Source organism: Periplaneta americana, chromosome 1, assembly GCF_040183065.1.
Source record: "Periplaneta americana isolate PAMFEO1 chromosome 1, P.americana_PAMFEO1_priV1, whole genome shotgun sequence".
NCBI lineage: Eukaryota > Metazoa > Arthropoda > Insecta > Blattodea > Blattidae > Periplaneta > Periplaneta americana.
The window spans coordinates 186,203,818-186,228,121 of record NC_091117.1 but is presented as its reverse complement, the minus strand read 5'-3'; the positions used below and the strand labels follow the sequence as shown (position 1 = coordinate 186,228,121).

Below are 24,304 nucleotides of genomic sequence, written 5' to 3'. Positions count from 1 at the left end.
ACAACCGTCATAAAGCAATTCTAAGGCTTAAAAAAAAATTGTTTTTCTCGCAAGCAACTCTTCCACAGTACTTATTACTGCTCTATTTGATGAAAATTTCTTTCATACCAATGTCTTCTTCCTCCACCCGAAAATAGGCGACAGTTTAAGAGGGCTAAATCTAGCGAACATGGGAATGGTCATCAATTCAAAGCTAACTTTATCAATTTTCTGCAATGCAACACAATCAAGCACTTATGCGAGGGTGCATTGTCTCACAAGAACATCACACCTTTGGAAAATTCACCACTAAAGTTTCTCCATAATTTTTTCTTGAAGTTTAGTTAATAATGAAGAATAATACACTTCCGTCACAATTCTGCCTTATTCTAAGTAATCTGTTATAATTATTTTGTCTTATGATGATGATGATGATGATGATGATGATGATGAAAGAACTTAATTTAATATTACATCTTTGAGCATTTAACTTCAAAGAACCTTACAACTTTATATACATTATCATGAATCAAGCTTTCATTAGTAAAAATTTGAAACTAATTTGTTGTTTTTTATCCTATCACACTATTTATCTAATGCAATGAAATTAGCCTATACTGTTATTAACACAAAAATAATTCTGAAATAAGATCTTACCTCCTTATCAAGAGACGCTTCAAGATGCAGTTTATTGGGGCTCATCATGAACTCTTTGCTAACCTCCACGGATGGCTGCTCCCCTTGTTTACTCGGCGCGTACATGATCTTCCTGATGGCTAGGCGTACCGAGTTTCTGGTACAGAATAAAACTTTGTAGTAAAGCGTTCTCTCAAATAGTGGAGGTAAACTGTGCTCCTTTTTTTAGATAAGACGGAGAAACAATAAAACAGTGCTAATGATATGATTACCTGTTACTAAAATCAGTTCATAATTCAATTAATTATTCACCACCCTCACCCAACACCTTAGGCCCAAAGGAAACAATTCCGGATCTCTCTCCCCCCTCTTGACTTGCCCATTGCAATGTTTGAAATAGAACCAATAACTCCAACTGAATCTGACAGTGTACACAGTTTACCAAAAGAAAAAAGGCTCAGACCTATAGAGAATCGAATGTAAACAAACACATTACACTATATTACTTTCGACTGTTACACAAATGTACAAAGAACATGGAATTAAATAAAACATTGAGTATTTTGTTATTTATTTAAATAAGATATTTAAATTTGAATAAAAATGCATAGTGTTGGGATGTACAGCGAAGTAACAGCCACCAACAGTTGGATTGCTAACAAGAAAAGACTTTCGACTAGCGAATGGATATCTAGCCTGAAAATGGTAGCAAATTTAGCAGCTCTCCATTCCATTTCCAGCAGATCTCTTGATGGTACCCGGTGCAGGCATGGCTGCCCAGAGATCGAAACTTTAGCATACATCTTGGGATTCTGTGAACAGGGACTGCTCTTGAGGAACTGTAGACATCATCTTATAAGATCCAAAATTGCTGTCACATTAAGAAATAAGGGGGGAGGGGGGAAGTGGCTGCTGAAATATACAACAAGCATAGTGCTTTCTACTCATCATTTGTAAGAAGAGGAAATTCATAGTGAAACATAGTGGAACACGTGTTGTCAGCAAATAGCTGGATATACTACGAAGATAGAACATAGAAGAAATATGGGCTGGATAGTAGAAGAAGAAATCTCCTGTCTGGCTGAAAATGGGTCAATGAGATGAGATGGGTGGGGGGAAGTGGCTGCTGAAATATACAACAAGCATGGTGCTTTCTACTCATCATTTGTAAGAAGACAAAATTCATAGTGAAGCATAGTGGAACACGTGTTGTCAGCAAATAGCTGGATACACTACGAAGATAGAACATAGAAGAAATATGGGCTGGATAGTAGAAGAAGAAATCTCCTGTCTGGCTGAAAATGGGTCAATGAGATGAGATGGGTGGGGGGAAGTGGCTGCTGAAATATACAACAAGCATGGTGCTTTCTACTCATCATTTGTAAGAAGACAAAATTCATAGTGAAGCATAGTGGAACACGTGTTGTCAGCAAATAGCTGGATACACTACGAAGATAGAACATAGAAGAAATATGGGCTGGATAGTAGAAGAAGAAATCTCCTGTCTGGCTGAAAATGGGTCAATGAGATGAGTGGATATTTTAGTGTACAATGCTAACACTAAACAGGGCATCATTGTGGAACTCATGATACGTTTTGAAGTAGGATGTCATCTGTCAGCCAAGGTCCACCAAGAGAAGAAGTCGATCTATGAGCCTACAGTCAACTATTTCAAGCTGAAATATTCCTTAATTCACGTTGAGGTATTCAGCTTGCTCATAGGTGCTCGAGGGATGACGTTGTGATAACAGTGTTAAAAAATTCTATCAAATCCTGATTAATCACATGTTGCCACATTAATAGCAATTGTAATTCTTCTTGTCTTTTTCTTATTTTCTTTCCTTTATTTTTTTAAATTTCATTACTTAAGTTTATATATATATTTCGGGATATACTGAGTCCGTAAGGGCTACCTTCAATGAAGGGTAGTTTGTAAATAAATAATGTTCAGTGATTCTAACTGCCAATCGGTGATACAGTTTGTCGCCACAAGATATACTAAAACTCTAGAAAAGAGACATGCCACTAAACCAGCATTCCTTTTGTCACTAGACGTAGCAAAAGTCCCCAGATTTGACAATAAATTTGGTAAATTGGCAGCTATGATAAGATTACATACAGAAGAGGATGGCGTAGAAAATGTTCGTCATTCGACTCAGCAATGAAAACATCACCATCTGACCATGAACTTCTATTATAGTGATTAAGATATTTTCTTGCAGTAAATTTGTGTCTACAGAACATTCACCAATCAGAAACAGTTGTTCCACTACTCCCACGCTCCTTTCTATCACACACTAAAGAAGCCCTTGAATGCAAATAGAATGGGTCATATTTATATACATTACAGTTACAGTTACAACCATGGCCATTTAAAGTCTAGAAGTTTTTACACACTAATCAGTTGTTAATTTTTCTGCATGTCTGTTAGTACCAGAAAACGCTACTAAGTGAATGTTTTGTGAACCTACTAGTAAAATGAATAATTTTGAAGACATAATTGTTTGTAAACATTTCAATGTGCAATGAACTGCACGTGTCAAGTATGCGTGGGTTAGCTTATGTATAGTGAAGTTTCGTAATGAAATGCTTATTTTATAATGACATGTGTAAATTTTAAAATGAAAAGTGACAGTGAAGAGGAAGTTGATCCCTCTGTGAGACTAAGTACTTCAGAAATAAAGTGTTTAAAGAGAGTTAAAGTTTAAAAAATCAGGATGGCCTATTCATAAACATTTAGAGTGAATTGGTGAAATATTCGGGAGTGGCAGTGATCCATAATTTATTACAGGGTAAGTTCGGCGCAAGTACATGATAACCAGGGAAAGGATTTATATGTAAATACATATTTACTTATAAAGCTAATATAATTTATATTTTGCATTATCTTTATGTTTCACAATGTGTAGGGTTGAAAAATCCTACTTTTATTTTCCATATTTTTCCATATTTTAGAGTTTAGTACATATTTTCGTTAATTTCCATATATTTTCCATATTTCATATAAAACAGTCCATATTATATTAGGTTTAACAATAAAACAAAACAAAATTCCATTAACTTTTAAAAATACATTTCAACAATAGAGATTTAAACACATGTTCAGTAATCCCTTTAACATCAGAGTTATTTGAAAATTAGCAGTCCTATCAACAATGGGAAAGTAAGTTACAAAACTGTATTAATTTAATTTAAAATTTTTAACAGACTTCAGTTGTGCAGCTCAACAGTTAAATGCCAGTCAGAGTACACATAGGTTCAGTTTTGTAAATCATACTATAAAGACGGTAAATATGCCAAAAGTACGTCATTCAGTCAATTTAAAATCAAAACTAACAAGTTACATTTCAGAATTTAAAGAAGATGGTTTATCAACTGACAATTAAATATTATTTTGTAATTTGTGTCAGTGTGCAGTATCATCTACACAAAAGTTCCTGGTGCAACAACACATTACAACTAGTAAACATCAGGCCAACAAACAACTAAATTCCAAGCAGAGACAATTGTTTTTAACACAACCAACAACATCGAATGTAAGATCTGAGTTTAACATCGACCTGTGCCGTTCTCTCATCTCTGCTGATATTCCTCTCTACAAACTAAAGAATAAGGTCTTCAGGGAATTCCTTGAAAAATATACTCAACATACAATCCCGGATGAGTCAACACTTAGGAAGACGTATGCTCCATCCATCTACGATGAGACAATACAGAAGATAAGAGATGAAATTAAAGATAGTTCAATTTGGGTTTCCATTGATGAGACTCCCGACAAAGAAGGTAGACTTGTTGGTAATGTAGTTATCGGTTTGTTAAGTGAACAATATTCTGAACGAATTCTTTTACATTGTGATGTTCTAGAAAAGTGCAATAACAAAACTATAGTTAAACTGTTCAACGAAGCTATGGGTATCCTGTGGCCAAAGGGTATTATGTACGATAATGTGTTATTCTTTATTAGCGATGCTGCCCCTTATATGGTCAAAGCTGGACAAGCATTATCTGTTGTATATCCTAAATTGACTCATTTTACTTGTGTGGCGCATGCATTTCATCGTGTGGCAGAAGTGGTCAGAGACAATTTCCCTAAAGTAGATTTGTTGATTTCATCAGTGAAAAAAGTATTTCTCAAAGCTCCCAGTAGAGTCAACGTGTTGAAAGAAATGTACCCTGAAATTCCATTGCCACCAAAGCCAATTTTAACTAGATGGGGTACATGGCTAGAAGCAGTTGAATATTATGCCGAACATATAGACTCTATTAACAATGTTCTCCTTGCATTGGACTCTGAAGATGCAGTCTCAATTGATACTGCGAAAACAGTTACCTGTGACATAAGTGTGAAGAATGACTTAGCTCACATTCAGCATACATTTTCATGCATCATAAAAACGCTCAAAAGTCTCCAAAATAGGCACCTTTCACTATCTGAAAGTTTTGAAATTATAAATAGTACTGTGGAACAACTGAATCGTGGTAGAGGTAAAGTTGCAGATGCAGTAAGAGCTAAGGTGGACACTGTACTTTCAAAAAACCCTGGATATGAAGAACTACAAAAGGTTGTTGCTGTGATGAGTGGTGAATCAACAGTGAAGATTAACTTGGACTTATCCCCAGCAGACATTGTGAAATTGAATTATGTACCAGTTACTTCTTGTGACGTCGAACGCTCTTTTAGTCAGTATAAATCTATCCTCAGAGACAATAGAAGAAGATTCACTTTTCAGCACTTGAAAGAAATGTTTGTAACCTATTGTTATGGTAACAGACAATAAAAATTGTGTTTTGTTGAAACTACATTGGAAGATAAGGTACGTCCATTATATTTTTTGTTTAGTTTGATTAAAATGTACCAATATTTAACGTACACAGTCATTTTTTTATAATTTTAAGTCCATATTTAATTCCATATTTTGGTAAAAATCCATATTTAATTCCATATTTTGGTAAAAATAACTACATATATATTTACATATTTCATATATTTTTAGTCCATATAAATCCGTTCCCTGATGATAACTATTCATTCATTCATTCATTCGTTCATTCTCTTGGCACTACAGTCCATGAAGGACCCTGGCCTCTCCTACAGCTCTCGCCCAATCTACATTATAACTATTGGGGAAAGTGTGCCATGACGTCACTGTTGCTGGGTCACCGATTTGAAGCGAGTTTCAGCTTATATGTTAGAGAAGTTGCCTATTATTTAAGGCGTTCTTCAATCTGAACTTGAGAACGTGTACGGTATAACTTGAACGTGATAGCAACAGATGGCGGTCTGTACGGTCTGTGTGCTACCATAACCTCTTTCGGACTGTGTTTTGCACCGGCAAGTCGTACGCAGGGTATTTATTATCATCGGTTGTGTACGGTAACATTCCATAACACAAATCAAATGCTCCGTGTCCATGTTGACCGTCGAAGTTAATGTCAACAAATACGTAAGTAATCGTCTTAACCCTCTCCCCATATCCCGACAGTACGTATTTCCAAACAGTTCACATTCCTGCCACTACCGGCATTACCGTACGTATCTGTACGTACTCTTCAGAATGAACGCCATACTTGCTAGGCAACTTCTCTGCCTCATAGGTTATACACCTCTGTGGAAGTGTAGGAAGATTGAATTCTCTAGGCTCATCGGCTATCCACATGACGGCATACAGCGAGCCATGACACACTTTGAACTGAACACCCAGTATGGTCGGTGAAATTCAGAACTGAATTATCATCACATAAAGAGAGAGAGAAAAAAAAACAACAAAAGTTGATCAAATCAATGATTGTGCGACAACCTTCCACTTCCGAATTTATTTCAAATGTGTAAATAATCAAAAACAATGTTGCTATTTCTGAAATTAAACTGTTTATATAATTTTTTTCTTGTAGTTTACCGTTTAACTGATATGATGAAACAAATAGGTATTTCCAGATTCAAACATTGCGCAAAGTAAAGGCTGGTTCACAATAAACCAGGAACGAGAAGCAGAATGAAAACGAGAAGCAGAGGACATGAATATGAAAATTTTTCATTCACAATAAACGGAGAACATAGACGACTAAGCATATCGATATGTATGTCAATAACGATATGTAAAGTCGATATTACGCATTCTGATGTTATTTGTGTATAATTGACCAATGGCGTTCTCTCATGAGTACAAGACAGCCAACATAAACACAGGTTAACCAGCTTCGAAATTTCAACTGAAACATCTCATTAGGTACGGTACTATAAATATGCCCATGCATCTTTATTATCAAAACCTATTTTAAGTCTACCATAAGTAAAATAATTAGAGAAGAAACATTTGTAATAGAACAAAAATGAACACAACAGTAGTTATTGAATTAAAGCATGAATATGTAGTGTGTCATACAACCAATACAGTAATAAAATATGATTCGCTTCCGATCGGTGTTCAAAGATGCAGCTATTGAAAGCCACGTATTCTCCTTCATTTTCTCATCTTTATACGAGGCACGCTGCTTATCGTAAATGTGAGGATTTCAATATTAGAATCTCATCAAATAGAACTTGCTCCATGATGCACAGCACAGAACAAAATAATGCATAGGTTATGTCATGGTCTTCTTGCTACAAAATATACGACGACAAAATATACGACGACAAAATAGCTTTTAGATGGCAATAGAATGAATCTAGTGGGCTGTAATCGGAAATGTGAACGCCAAAGTTGAAACTTGGCCAACTCTCCGTTCCCGATCTCAGGCTCTGGCAAGCTTTTCGTTAATTGTGAATGCTCACGTTTAAATGTATACATTTTAACAATTTTACCATTTTCGTTCTGATTCTCGTTTCCGGTTTATTGTGAACCAGCCTTAACCATTAGGGATCTATAAAAAAGAACACAATAAACGGAGTCATTCTTATCTAAAGAAAGGTGGAGAATAGTGGCACAGGTATATTTCAGATAATTCTTAGAAATTATCCACAATGTAGTTCATGGCAAAGGCCAAAGAAGTAGTTCAGGTGGTAGCACGTTTGCCTGATGATCCAGAGTGGGTTGAATTCCCACTTGGGCTGATTATATGATAGAGATTTTCCCAACTGCAAGGCGAATATCATGTAATCATGGAGGATCCTCGGCAACATCTTATCAAATATCATCTTGTTAACACCAAAATTCCTTGATGTAAATAACCAAATAGTTGATGCGTCGTTAAATATGCGACAAAAAAAATCATACTTGGTGAAATGGTGGTACGTTTCTGTCCCTAATGTGATAATATTGTGCCTGTTCTTCAGAAAGTAGCTTCTCAAATCTGGACTAAATGGGTATTCGACACACACAGTGATATCATTTTCTGGTTCAGGGAGACCAGAACGAAAACACTAAGCACAGCAAGAGCAGAAGACGGGGATGACGTCAACAAGTGATTGAGGAAGATTTCTTGCTTTTGTTTTGGTGGTAATCGCTAATCATAGACGAGAGATTATTTTGTATAAATACAAGGTTGCAAATTAATGTCAAAAATTCAAGAGCTTCTTTTCAATGCTCGAGGTGTTCGTTTGATACAAAAATGGCCTATACTCTGTGTAAAAAGGTATATTTCAACATTCCATTAATAGGTAGGCCTACATATTTGAATGATTTATCCTACTATAAATATATATATTTTTTAAATTTCGGACATTTGAACACAATCCTCTAAAATCAGTTTTAGTACCTATCCATCTGTGACTGTCGTAATTTGTTTTGAGTTTCTTTCGCAAAATACTCAAAACGTTGTTCTTTAAAAATCATACTTTGTGTGGTGGTACCCACTGGTTTTGAGTATAATTCTAGTTGTTTGCGGCTTTACAGAGATTTGTATTTTTCGAACGGAATTGAAGACCAGTATGGTAGCAGGGGGATCACAAACAGAAGTCTCACCCAAAAGTGGGTCGTGTCCTCAAAAAGTTTGGGAACCATGCTCTAATACACTGATTGGGTGCTTCTCAATAACTCTGAAGTCCACACCTGTGGAGTAACGGTCAGCGTGTCTGGCTGCGAAACCAGGTGGCCCGGGTTCGAATCCCGGGTTGGGGCAAGTTACCTGGTTGAGGTTTTTTCGGGGTTTTCCCTCAACCCGATACGAGCCAATGCTGGGTAACTTTCGGTGTTGGACCCCGGACTCATTTCACCGGCATTATCACCTTCATTTCATTCAGACACTAAATAACCTAGATGATTGATACAGCGTCGTAAAATAACCCAATTAAAAAAAAACTCTGAACAAATTGACCTGTTTTCTCAAAAGGTAAAATATATGTACGAGGGGGATCCAGGAAATAACGACCGTTCGCGCATACCCGCCGTGCAGCTGACTCCCCTTCCTTGTTTGAAGGTCAACTGGCTTCCTTAACATGTGTTCTCATAATGTTGTGAGTACTGGTTGCAACAAGTCGCCATTGTGCATTTTGTGTTACTTCAAAATGAACGACGTGATTGATAATACCGCCGACTGTGAGGTGAGGAGTGTGATTCGATTTTTGAATGCCCGACATTTGAAACCTGCAGAAATTTACCGGCAATTGAAAGAAGTGTATGGTGATACTGTAATGAATGAAAGAAATGTGAGAAAATGGTGCGAAATGTTCAACAATGGGCGAACAAATGTCCAAGATGAAACTCGACCCGGACGCCCATCACTCATCACAGAAGACCTGAAAACAAAAGTGAACGACAGAATCTTGCAAGACAGGCGCACATCACTCGACGAATTGCATATTGCCTTTCCTGACATTTCTCGTTCTTTGCTTGGTGAAATTGTGTCGCAACACCTTGGCTACCACAAAATCTGTGCCCGCCCGCAAACTGCTGCTTCAACTCGAGAATTGCTGGATCAATTCGGTTGGGAAATCTTTGATCATCCACCCTATAGTCCAGACCTTGCTCCTAGCGATTTTCACCTTTTCACTAAGCTGAAAGACTTTCTGGGTGGTACGCGTTTTGGAAGCGATGAAGAGTTCAAGAAGACAGTGAACACCTAGCTTAATGAACTGGCGGCAGAGGAGTATAACACGGGAATTCTAAAGCTAGTGAACAGATACGACAAATGTTTAAATGTAGGTGGTGATTATGTAGAGAAGTAAAGGAAGCTTCAGTTATGTAATAGACTTTGTTTTTTCAAATAAATATATATTTTTTTTAATTATTACAACAAAACGGTCGTTATTTCCTGGATCCCTCTCGTACCTTATCTTAAAATTGTAATTTTCTTGACATGTATGTAAGTAAACCATACAATGTTCAATGAATTGTATCCTGACATTTCTTCCTCTAAAGCATGCACATACAAATTTCTTTATACTACTTAAAATACAGTATATTTGAATTTAAAATAAAATTCCCAAGTCACTGTGATGAACATTCTAACAAAATAACAATGGCCTTGTTAAAACTATGTAACACGAAGCTGTTATGCAGTAAGCCTATGTGATCTGTTTACATTTAATTAAAAATTTATCTAATATTGGTAATTAAATGAAAACACAGTTATAATGAACAGTTAAATGAACAATAAATTTTATGATCCAGCTGTAAAAACACCTTCCCTCATACCTTTTGTGAGGTTTATCATCCTGTGTCTCGCCAACAAAAGCCTTCAATTCATAGTCCACACCACACGGTTTACCAGTGTCGCCGGGGGCAGGCTGCAATGTTACTGATGCTGGACAATGGGGAGGTAGTTCGAAGTAGAATGGATAGGCATTTGGGCCCAATTTCTTGATTAACCGTTCCTGCATAAGATAGTACATCACATTAATATAGGAAAGGCACATGTTGAAATAAATATTACTGCTACCTGGCATTACATTCCTTGTAGACGTATGAAAAATTGCAACTTGGCAGACAAGATTACTGATAACATCTTCTCAAAAGTCATACGAACATAGCAGGTTTTACAACGAGATAACACACTCAGAATTATTTACTATAGGCCTACTTATGAAAAAAATTATTTTATAGATAAAATTAACTTTAAATCGATATTTTAAAATTCTGTTAACATTTAAAAATGTCCATTACAAAGAAAAACATTTTTCCTACTTTCTTGCCCTTACGAAAATGAGAATCTGCAACTTGGTACAGAAGATTAATGGTAAACATTTTCTCAGAAATCATATGAACTTAGCAACAAGTTTTATAATGAGATGGCACAAGCAGACACGTCATGATTAACGACATCATTAAAAGGGCCCTAATTTCCGCTGGTTTCCCTACCATCCTAGAACCCAATGGCATAAATCGTTCCGATGGTAAACGTCCAGATGGCTTAACTTTAACACCATGGTCCAAAGGCAAATCACTTTTAAGGGATGCCACTTGTTGTAACACTTTCGCTTCTTCTTATTTGCCCAAAACTTCCAAACTCGCTGGATCAGCCGCTGCATCTGCTGTTACAATTAAATGCAATAAGTATCTCGATCTTCTGAATCGATATAATTTTGTCGTTTTCGCCGTAGAATCTATGGGCCCATGGTGTTCCGAGGCGAAGTTGTTAAGCTCTGATATCGGCAAGTATTTATCAGCACTTAACGGTGACTCTCGCTTCACGGCTTTCCTCCGCCAAAGAATTAGTATTGCCATTCAACGAGGGAACGCTATAAGTGTTATGGGGACTTTTCCAGAATCTAAATCATTGGAAGAAATATTCTATTTCGTTGTAGAGCTGTAGACAGATTTTTGCATCCTTTAGTTTTGTTGCTAATTTCTAGTTTGTCCCTTACCGAATTCGACCCTCACAAGTATTAACATTGTAACTCACTTTCTTCCATTTTTCAGGAGAAGCAAATTAAGTTTTAAAATGTCCGTGTAAATCAGTGTATACAGATAGTAACAATAAGATTTTACATACGATTGGGAAGGTTTAGAGCTACAATGATAGTACTGGAAGAAAAAGAAACAATTTAAGACCATATTAATTAGCATAACTCAAAACCATAAAAAATTGAGTTACAATGTTAGTACTTGGGAGGGTCGAATTGTTTAATTTCAATTTCAAAATTGAATTAAATTTTATTTTGTATAAGACAGTTTTACATGTTTTTTAGATAATATTGTTCTAAATTAAAGCACTAGGTTAAATTGTTAAGTAGGATAAAACCACTCTGTGAATTATTATTGTTTCAATATTTAATATTTGTATACATATATTGTACAACATATAAAATATGTACATAAAAGTATTAAAATATTCATATTAAATAAAACAGAAAGAGAGAGAGTGAAAAAGTAATACTGCTGTATGTCTGCAAGCAGTACAACTTACTTCAAGGAAAGTCAATCTTACGTCAAGAAGTGAATAAACCAATACAGTACAAAAATAATTTATTCTTACAGTCAGATTAAGATAGATATTGTTTATTGAGCTGCCTGAACAGTTTTTTGGCAATATACTTCAGATTATAAATCTACAATTAATGAGATAAATAACTTATGTACACCCAGTCTCACTTTTTATACTTATATAATTCTTGTGACGTACAGTTAAAGAGTTTCTTAAAATAAAGATGTACCAACACATATATTACATAATCATACTTCTTTAACATAGTATACAGAAATGAATGTAGAAATGTTTCAAGGAACTGGAGAAACACAGCAAAATGCCATGTACTACATACACACTAGTACAGTAGTTTCCTTCCAAAGTAAACATATTTAACAGTAATGGATTGTACTGAAGTGAATCAATTACCAAGCCGGTCATTAGGGCTTGAGAGGTAGCAAAACAAAGTTTATGTTTAAGTGTGTCTAGCCTGTGTTCGTAATCCATGTTTAGAGGTCGTTCACAACTGTACTACGTGTACAGTATGAATAGTATGAAGTGCCTATTTAATTTGTAATAATGGTAAATTATAATACGCACATATCTAAGCAACAAAATAGTATTCGAGAAAATAAATTAGTTTGTGAATTATAATTAGCCTACCGCAATAATCCAACCTGATCATCTGTAATTTTTATTTATTGGGAGAGTAAAGGCTGGTTCACAATAAACCGGGAACGAGAACCAGAATGAAAACGAGAAGCAGAGGACGTGAATATGAAAATTTTTGATTCACAATAAACCGAGAACGTAGACGACTATGCATCAATATGCATGTCAATAACGATATATAAAGTCGATATTACGCATTCTGATGTTATTTGTGTATAATTGACCAATGGCATTCTCTCATGAGTACAAGGCAGCCAACATAAACATAGGTTAACCAACTTCGAAATTTCAACTGAAACATTTCATTAGGTACGGTACTATAAATATGCCCATGCATCTTTATTATCACAACCTATTTTAAGTCTACCATAAGTAAAATAAAATTAGAGAAGAAACATTTGTAATAGAACAAAAATGAACACAACAGTAGTTATTGAATTGAAGCATGAATATGTAGTGTGTAATACAACGAATACAGTAATAAAATATGATTCACTTCCGATCGGTGTTCAAAGATGCAGCTATTGAAAGCCACGTATTCTCTTTCATTTTCTCATCTTTATACAAGGCGCGCCGCTTATCGTAAACGTGAGGATTTTCCTCAACACTCAATATTAGAATCTCATCAAATAAAACTTGCTCCATGATGCACAGCACAGAACAGAACAAAATAATGCATAGGTTATGTCACAGTCTTCTTTCTACAAAATATACGACAAAATAGCTTTTAGATGGCAATAGAATGAATCTAGTGGGCTGTGATCGGAAACGTGAACGCCAAAGTTGAAACTTGGCCAATCTCCATTCCCGATCCTGGGCTCCGGCAAGCTTTTCGTTAATTGTGAATGCTCACATTTAAATGTACACATTTTAATAATTTTACCGTTTTCGTTCCGATTCTCGTTTCCGGTTTATTGTGAACCAGCCTTAAAAGACGGGGATCATTAGAGCAATTGAGCAACCGAAAGTTAGTAATCGAAGGGAGACAACATACATTTCCAACATAAACTTCATTGCATGAAGAACTTTATGTGAAAGTACCAAGAATGCATAGGTAAAGAGAGCAGACTGGCAGTATTTGAAGCAATATATACAGGGTTCGGCATTTGGTTCTGACGAGTTTCAACATACTGTTGTAAAGGGACTATAAGGTTTAAAAATAAAAAAAATAACACAGTACGTAGCTTGAATAATGCAATTTATTGGAATGTCTTCATTTTTTTTAAATTACACATTTCAAGTGATCCCCTTTCTATCTTATGACCTGTTGTAATCTTACACGAAAATTGTTCATGACACTTTGCAATAAACCTGGGATTTCGTTGATTTCTTGCACTTCAGCCTGTATCCTGTTCTTCAGATCCTGGATAGAGTGTGGTCTGGTTTGAAACACTCTTACTTTGAGGTGTCCCCACAAAAAGAAGTCAGGAGCTGTTAGGTCTGGGGATCGAGCCGGCCAATTGATATCTCCAAACCGAGAAATTATGCATCCTGGGAAGAAATTTCTCAACAATCGCAGTGTGTCTCTGGGAGTATGGGCCTTGTGCAACATCCGACGAATTGTTCTGTCAGATATGCACAAGGTCACAGCATGTCGCACTGAAGATTTTGATGGACTTCGTTGCATAGCCAATCTCACTCTTTGGATATTTTCTGGAGTACGAACATAATGCCCACTACCATGAAAAGAAAGTTGTAAAGTGCCTCTGGCATTAAACATTAAACCAACTCACTACTGTTTTCCTCGAAGGAATCCTACCGTGTCTCTGAACATTGAACTCATGGCGAAATCGATGTTGTGTTTGAACAACGGACTTACTTTCAATATATACTGATACCACAAAAATGCGTATGTAACCACAATGCCAAGCATCCATTTTTTTAAATTTATTTTTGGTCGACCAGCAAATTTGCTATACAGACCACTGTGAAATTATGGAATATCCCATAAAGAATATCATGCTGAGGTTGACTGTAAAGGCTCCTCTAATTAAATTTATTTTAAATTAATTAATCATTTTTGTGAACTACGAGAATAAAAATATGATGATGATTTTCTGTATTAAATTTATGAAGAGTCATCAGTATCGCTAAGAAAGATGTCTTGAGGTAGTTTCCCAAGCATCCATGATTAACAAAATTGCTTGTTTGAAAGTTCATGTTGCCTTGACAACATTTCATTTTCGCTACTCTCATTTCATTTTACAGCTCTACCAAACTAATCAGAAGCAACTGCTGGACCGTGTATAAAGTACTGGTACTGCATGTTATACTTTATACTGTATATTGAAAATTATGTTTTTTTGGTATAATTTTTGTTATGTTTTGAATATGTATTACAGGATATGAGGGGAACATAATAATTTCGAAGTATTGAACGGGATGTTAACTTGAAAAGTGTATAAATCTGATGTTATATTGGTATTACACTGGTCAAAAACAATTTCTGAGAGAAGTATGTTATTATAACATTTGCTGAACGATTAATACGAAAACACAATATACCGATAGCTTTAAGAAGATTATTCATGTATATATTTTATAGTGTATAATAAAATTTCCCAAACCATCCGTTTTATAAATGAGTGGTGTAAATGTCAAGACAATTTAGTTGTCTGTATTTAGTGAGAAAAAAATGTTAATGGTAATTTTATAATAGGCCTACATTACATTGTAGTAAATGTTTAGCAATTTTTCTTTCCAGTTTCATCTATTATAACATATTTAAGAATACAATTATTTATTATACCTGCAGTCGTGTAAGTGGCCGTTTAGAGCAACCATCTTGAGGAAATATTTGTTCAGCAGCCAGGTACAAATCCTTTCGGAATGTCAGACCTAGGACATCAAGATCCTCACGTCCATAGCGGAATGCTGCGAGCACATGACCAAAAACCTTCCGTTCCTTCACGTAGTCAGGATCAATAAGAACTACACCATCTAGAACAAAATAGCACACATTAACACAAAATTATTACCAGTATTATTATTATTACCACAACCATTATTATTGTTACCAATCATGAGTTAAGTCTATAGCACTTGTTCCAGTTTCATGGAAAATGTACTTGTTCAATTCAGTCTTTCTCGGACAGTGCATAATCCACTTACTTTCTCAACTTTTTTGGTAATACTATATTTTGTTCACCTATTTAAATATTTGTAATTTTACTTAGACTTCTTAATTAAATATTATTATTACTTTTTACTCAGTTATTTAATGACGCTGTACCAACTATGTTATTTAGCATCAGTGCGCTTGGTGATAGCGAGATGGTATTTGGCGAGACGAGTCCGAGAATTCGCCATAGATTACCTGACATTCGACTCACGATTGGTGAAAACCTCGGAAAAAATCCAACGGGGTCGAACCCGCTCCCGAGCGTAACTCTGGTTCGGCAGGCAAGTGTCTTAGCCAACTGAGCTACGCCAGTGGCCTATTATTATTATTATTATTATTATTATTATTATTATTATTATCATCATCATCATAATCCATAAAATTTTCTTCTAATATAGGCTATATTTAGAAATTCGTGAGCTTCATGAAGCTCCATAACATACATATTAGGGTGATCAGATTCACATCGATAAAAGAAGAGGACACAAAGCTTCAAAAAGGAGGACATTGTTCGAAAAATAGAGGACAGAAAATATTTACTTAGATTTAGGCTTAGGCCTATATTATACTTTAATCTACGTCAATATCTATTTTACTACAAAATATTTACAGTAGCCTACAGATTTACGCTTATAAATGTATGTTAATTATCTATTTTATTACAAAATAATAATGATTTTACAGATAGCTACATATGAAAGTCAAGAGAACTATAATTATTAAAGAGAACAAAAAATATCTTTTTAGATTTACATTCGCACCTCGACCTTTCGATTTAGTAGCAACCTGTGAGCAACGACCATAACAAGGAGAAGCAAAGAGTGTTATGATCGTTGGCAAAGAGTGTATTCCGTCGATGCTGCTGCCACCTATAAGCAAGTTACTTGAAAAAGACGTCAAATCAGATATTAATTTCAAAACATCATGCATACAAGTTACGAAAAGAACGACATTTCTTGATTTTTTAAAAAATCCGCCTGGACCCCAGACAAAGGCCTAAAAAGGACATGTCCGGACAAAAGAGGACATTTGGTCACCCTATGCATACTGAAATTTTTAATTATTGCAGAGACAAAATGACACCATGGCAGAAGAGTAGTAGGAAGAAATAAATTATAAACAAATATGGCACTTCCAAAAACTTAATTTATGCCAAAGTTCACTCTCACTTAGTTATATACAGGATCATGAAGGAACAACTTCTCAATGTGATGTTGAGTGAGAGGAAAGCTTCTTAATAGATAAAGAACTATAGTGACTGTGAATTTTGTTAATTACGTTTTTAATTAACATGTCCATGTTAGGATTTAGCTTTCAAAAAGTAAAGTTTAAATGTTGCGATTTTTTTTACAACTTGTCAGTCAATTCAATTCAAACAGAGATAAACAAAATTAAACTGACTTCTGTGTTTACAGTAAGCCAATGTTTTTATTTTGTTAAAGATAAACAAAAGAAGTCTGACAAGGATACAATCCTTCAAAATATTACTATGTACTGTTGTGTTCAGATAGCTTGGTCGGTCAAAACATTCTGCGCAATAAAACAGGCAAGTCCATTTGTTTGATACTGATAACGAAAAAAAATAGGTGTATGGGTTAGTTGCTGTGCAGCTATGTTGAGTTCATTTTTTTTTCCTTGTGCAAGTGCGTAATACCGTAACGGAACCAATAAAGAAATTGTAGTTTATTTTATTGTGAGTGGAAGGGTAAAAGAGAATATTTCATTGTGTTAAGTACGACTGTTTGGATAGCAGTGAGTGGAAAACCGTGACCGCCCATGGACTGCAGGTACGTGGCCAATGTTTTTTAACACAGCTATAACGTATACGATGAAAAAGTAATGGAACGGAGAAAAATTCTCTCCGGCGCCGGGATTTGAACCCGGGTTTTCAGCTCTACGTGCTGATGCTTTATCCACTAAGCCACACCGGATATAACCCCGACGCCGGTTAGAATCGTCTCAGATTAAGCTCCAACTCTTGGGTTTCCTCTAGTGGCCGCCCTCTGCACTACGTCACAGATGTCTATGAACGCAGGACCGAAGTCCACACATGTGCTGAGGTGCACTCATTATGAGTGACTAGTTGGCCGGGATCCGACGGCGCTTATTCCGTCGGGGTTGTATCCGGTGTGGCTTAGTGGATAAAGCATCAGCACGTAGAGCTGAAAACCCGGGTTCAAATCCCGGCGCCGGAGATAATTTTTCTCCGTTCAATTATTTTTTCATCGTATGATGACGCAGAATATCTGCATGGAAATATCATATGTACTTCGGTACATTAAAATAATATGTACGTCAGTATGCATGCAGTTCTCCTCCTTCCCCCTTCTGCCCCACTAAATATACTGAGAAACTGACTCACTCCATATCACCCTGCTCAAATGTTCGCGCATTACACCGTCTAAGCACAACAGTACTAATGTTTTTCTTTTTTTTTTAAATTTTGTTACGTGTTTTATAAAAATAAAGATTTGATAAACATGTTTCAGGCAAAAGTTTTGTTTGTTCTTGTGGGTAAAATCTGAATCTGATGAAAACAAGTTTGGGTTTCCATTAAAAAAAAAGTTTATCTTAAAATTAACTTGATAAGCCCCATTAAATAAAAAATAGCTAATGCCAATTCTTTTCCCTTCAAACAAAAGTCGTTTATTCAAAATTGTATTCTCGCAAACACGTTTTCGAGATAAGCAGCTGGGAATAATACATATATATATATATATATATATATATATATATATATATATATATATATATATATATATATACTGCCACAATTTTTAAAACCTGTCGGTCATTTATTGCACTTTACACGCCACAAATTCTTGTCTTTATAAACATATGATGGAATATTTCGTGTCTTCATTACTCTTTCAATTTTTCATTTCCATCTTGTCGTCTTTCCCGTTTTCTTTCTCTCAGGAGTAGCCACTCAAAATATTTGCTTAGACAATCGGCTTAGGTTCATATGGGTTATTCCATCTCAAATCGACCGAAATATAGAGAAAATTGATCTTGCAATTTTTAAATACAATGAAACTTTTTCTGTCCGTTGACAACTGTGATACAATGCTTTGTGCAAAGTTTCAGTCATCAGAACTTCATAGTGTTTAAATTAAAAATATTTAAATTTATCGTATTTTCATAAAATTAGTAACTTTAAACTGTTGTGGCTCCGAAACCCTTTCACTCAATGATCAAAATCATGGTTTATTTTGATGTTGAGAAATTAAAGTTTATATTGACATGTAAACAGTTTTTCTTGCTTTTTACGGAAATGGAGAAATTTAGATTTTTCTTCATTAAGACGCCTTTGCCCACGAAAAAATATTTTAAAAATATATGGTTAGATTCCGCATTGAAAGTACAAATAAACATATTTTTTACTGGTGCACCGTTGATAAGAAAGCATTGAAAATATCAAATAAAGAAAATAGATAGTACGCGCGTGAACTAACCAGCTGACTGTGAGACGGGAGCTAGCTGAGGCAAGCAAGGCCAGGAGACATAAACACGTGATGTTTCGTCTAGTAGCGCATAGGTGGGCTAGCTTTATCACAAGTTTTCATAAACACAGGAGTAAAATGACGGCCAACGCTCGCTTATCTTCAGCTCTCGGCCAGTGCGTGGGGTATATACTGCGCCGCTCAAGTCTAGGCGTGTGAAAATAATTTATTTAATACCCTCGAAACTTATTGCCGAGCCACTAAGCAAACAATGCCGAATCCCGCTTAATAATTCAAGTTTTTTTCCTCAATATTTTTACATTTTTACAAATAGGCAAAAAGCCTAAAAATAAGTAAAGTCAGATTATCTGTCTCTCTGTATACAATAAAATTAAGTATTACTTCTTATCATAACCTACTAAATGTCAGCTTCAAAATGAGCTCCCGTTCAATGTTCTGCAGTAAATGGTTCCAGAGTTCTGAGCTCTGAAAGAGGCTTGTTTTTATAAAATACGCTAAATTTGTCGCTCAATAGTATGAAAACCGTTTGACTTTCGATAGTATATTTTTGAAAATGCAATCTCCTCGGCACCTTGTATAAATAGGGAAAAAATTAGAGTATTAAAAACGTGAGGTTTTTTACTGATCGATTTCATATGGAATAGTCCATATGCATCACATGTTCATACCATTTTAATTATTTCTTCTCAACAATTTCTACAATAGTTTTTTTTTACATTTCCTAGTTCTCTTATTTATTTATTGTTCTTATATTTTATCTAATTTATAATACACATATCATGCAGCTTTCATTACTCCGTAGCATAAATGTACAGTTTTTAACCTGACTATTATATTGAGTTGTAGGGGGCTAACCTATCACACTATAGTTTGAATTCGGGGCTCTCTCCCCTAGACAGATTACCTATCAAGACTGAAGAGGTCTGCTCTCCCTTTTCCTTCTCTTTAGAAGATATTTACTCCCCAAGGTGAATGGAAACCTCATGCCGTTTTATTGAACAGACAGGGGATCTGTTACACTGGCAGACACGCTGCCTCCATAGCCATGTTAGCCACGTTAGGGTTGCCCATCTCTCACCACGAGGAAGCACAGTCGAAAATTTTATTCATCTAGATATGGAACTTAAAATGGATTTCATATTTCTCTTTAACTAAAGAAAAAAGTTATAGGCTCGGTTTCTTCAACCTTTGTTAAAATGCACCTAACATAGCGTTAATTAACTGTAAGTTAAAAGTATGAATTGCTGTTAAAAATATTGCGTTTCTTCAACTTTACATTTCACATTTTAACATTCTGTTTGTTAACTCTCTGTTAGGACCAGAGATTCTAGAGTTTAACCATAATCTATAACCACGTATAGGCTCACTTCTGTTTTCTGAACTCTGACAATTGCGATTCTCGCTTGTTTCCGTTGTTTGATTCAGAGAGGATAGAAGTCTTTCTATTCTCTCAGATTTGATTTCTGCTTCTTTCCTCGTCTGTATCACAATAGCGTGGAGCGGCGTATTGGTATTGCTGTTATGAAATGAAAAACACTGGAACAAAAAGAAATCATGGGACTAATTTCTCTTCGTTCGAAAGAACCCTTCTGCTGGAAATTATTTCGCAGTATAAACCAATTAATGACAATAAACAAACGGATCTAAGTTGAAAGCGAAAAGTGAGGCTCGGCAGTAAATAGCGTATACCTTTGTATGAACTTCTGGTCTGTCAAATCACAGAAATCAACCCCTCTGTTTATGTATTCATGGATATCATTTTCTAAGTAATCAAGATATAAAAGTTCACCATCTAACGCACCAGTCATATTGGATACTTCTATGCTAACAGAGAGTTAAATGATTTAACTGCATGAAATTGGGCAGTTAATTTAACATAGGTTTTAACAGCCTGTTAGTACTAACAGTAGTTGAAGAAATGCTTCAACTGTTAAGTTTACAGTTAAAATGGAATAACACACTGTTATAATTTAACAAAGGTTGAAGAAACCGGGCCATAAAGTTATTTGGCATCCACAAGTAGGACATTGAAAAAACATTGTTCATGCTTTCTTTACCATGCACTGTATTTGGAAGCAGAAAATCCAGCTGTAGTTTTTTCAATGGATTAACTGAAGTAAAAGAATGTTTTATTAACTTTTATTTGGAAAAGAAATAGTATTACTTCTGCAAATTCGTATCCGACTTATTCATTTTATTATGTGGACGCAGTTTTTCCGTAGCCTTTCAACAGTTTTTGTCACCGATGCAAACAAATCGGGAAGACCTGAAGTGGCGACAGCTGTAATAGCTGAAGTTTCAGAAGCAACACAGATGCTGCTTATGATAGTGCATGCAATGTCAACGAAGTAGCAAGGCGTCTGGAGACTGAGCAGCAACAGTGTGGCGAACACTAAAGCAAATTAAACTACGTATATCTACAGTGTGTTTCAGAATTCAACCGAAGAAATTTAAGGGGTTGTGGAGGAGTCCTAGGTAAGTACTTTGAGATAGAGAACTGGGGGTCTGCGGGTTCAAATTTGCACGTAATGCCCGTATCTCACTTCCTGAGCTGTTTCTTTGCGGGGCGAGATGCAGAGGGGGAGAGTGGGAGGTCCTGGTTACCGCATGTGCCTACTACCCTACGTTCAACACATCGGCCTTTTCAGGATTTCTGTCGTCAGCTATGGAGCAAGATCAGCCATGGACAAGCGAATGTATAGGCTATCCCCTCACAAAACAAATTATGTCCTTCTCATCAATTCCTGTATTTAAACACTAATACCAGTGGTAGACTACAGTCTCTACTCGAGATTATCGACCTAATCGCGATTGCGGTTGTTATGTGTACACATCCGTAAACTCTGTCCTCTATGGCAGTGTTTCTCAAACTGTTTCCTCCACGAAACCCCTTTTAATCTAAAGTGTAACTGCGAAATCCTTGTAATATTTTATTAGTATTTAATATAATTAACAGACAAGTGAAAGCTAGTATCTCAATAATTCTGTTCAGTGGGACGAATGCATTTGCTTTTTAAGCCTGTAATCTGGTTTTATGGCGGAAAGTTGTAGTCTCATTTCTACTGTACTTCTGCATTTTGTTTTTTCGGTATTTTATTTTAGTGAACACATACGCAGAGAATCCAGTGAAGAAAGTGATAAATATTATTTTCCGTTTTAGATGTTCATTAAACATATTATTATTACGCATATTCTTGGAATATTGTTATTACGCATATTCAGTAATAATAATAATAATAATAATAATAATAATAATAATAATAATAATAATAATAATAATAATAATAATATTATTATTATTATTTCGGAAATCGCCATCAGAGATAATAGCGATAAGGGTAACCACGATTAGAGTATTATAAACAGTAAAAACCCCTACAATGGCATAGGATAATGTTTTCAGCACATGTAATATGCTACCGTGCCGGACGCTGTAACTGCCTTGACGATCCGAGCAGACCTAAGAGGCGTGGTTATAAGCACTAGGGAGCTCTCGGCTCAGGACGTGAGACACGGGCAGTAATAGCATGAAATATTTTTTGGGCCAGTACGCCACTGATTGAACCTACACGTGACACAGCGGTACATTTGAAAATGTATCGGATACAGTAATATTGCTAAGTCTCTCAGGCACAATCGCATAAACACTGTAGATGGTTTCCGTCAGAGGATAAGGTCGAACGCTCGTACTTCAGCAGGCATTTTTTCTTTTAAGCTCTAATTATTTTGTAATGTACGTAATAATGGCAATAATTATTTCTTGTTTAGAAGGGTGAAGAAAGAATGAAGTTTGAGAAATGCATATCCATGACTCTGGGCGACTTAAACATGAAAATGGGAGAAAAATGCATGCAAATAATAACAGAGAATACAATAAGGTCACGAACTTGTCACCTTTTCAACCAAAGGCCAGCGCGTTTCTAACAAATACCGGTACCTAACTGGACTCCATAGAAGTCCAATACGACTGATTTGATGTCAAGTGAACTGTACTGAACTGTACAGTATACTCATGTGGAAAGCATAATAAATAAATATCACAATACGTATTTCGGTGGTTCAGGAAAGAAAGAATTCAAAGTTTTCTTTAATGAATAAAAGGTACTGAGACTAAAAAACTATCAAGGTGGGACTCGAACGTACTCCTTTTGCCCTGAGGTTAGACGCATTATCCATTATTTAAAAATAGGCTTAAGGACTTTATTAATAGACGGCAGTATATTATACACACTATTTAAAGGGTGTAATTGATATTTGTTATTGAAGTGTAAAGTGTGTTATGTCAGTGAAGTGAGTTGTGTAAGTGAAGTGTGTTTCTGTCAGTGAAGCTTTATGGTTTATAGTGGCAGTGCAAAGAATTTGAAGAGTGAAATGTTTTTGAAGTGTTAGTGAAATCAGGACAGAATCAGTGAAATGTGTCGTAGTTCCAGTGCAGTGAGTGAGTTGTCAGCGAAATGAGTGTAGTGCTGAATGGTACTTGTGCAGGTGTGAACATATCATACTCGTGGGTTTTAGTTCGAACTTAGGGTTAAGATACAAATCAGATTTGCTTTAAATGTTATCTTAAGTGATCGTGTTTCATTTAAATTAGGATGCTCCCTGTTGTTATTATTATTATTATTATTATTATTACTACTAATTATTATTAGTATTTATTATTATTATATTATTATTATTATTATTATTATTATTATTATTATTAATTGTGTTTATTATTGTCGTCATTGAATGTAATTAGTTATCACTGCCACTGGGTATATACCCATTTGCAGTGTGAATGAATGAATAAATAAATAAATAAATAAATAAATAAATAAATACATACATACATACATTATATATCTTTACGCTGGTAACTGAAGAGTTCAGAGCCATAGTGGGCCAAGCGCCATTTCTTAAAAACGGAGAAAGCAAGGGTTAAAATTAAGTGAATACCATAGTTTAATGAAGATTGACATATCATTTAGTTTTCATGTGTATACTTTATATTACTTGCTATATGTTTCCATTGAAATATGGCAATAACTTCATTTTAACCCTTGTTTTTTACGGTTTTAGTAAATGGCGCTTGGCCCACTATGGTTTTGAACCTTTCAATTCTTTTATAAGACAGGCACAGTAATAACGAAAATGAATGAGGGTGAAACAG

General features: G+C 35.4%; 1 protein-coding gene across 4 annotated transcripts in view; it reads right to left on the bottom strand.

The window, feature by feature from the left end:
* The window catches only part of krz (beta-arrestin protein kurtz), a 375,435-nt gene that overhangs the window by 53,467 nt on the left and 297,664 nt on the right, over positions 1–24,304 (bottom strand). For all 4 annotated transcript variants that reach the window (XM_069833898.1, XM_069833928.1, XM_069833917.1 and 1 more), the window contains exons 6-8: positions 15,320–15,510; positions 10,188–10,366; positions 637–772 (exon numbers count right to left, since the gene is read on the bottom strand). In XM_069833898.1, coding sequence (XP_069689999.1) covers positions 637–772; positions 10,188–10,366; positions 15,320–15,510 — 506 coding nt within the window. The remainder of the gene's footprint in view (positions 1–636; positions 773–10,187; positions 10,367–15,319; positions 15,511–24,304) is intronic.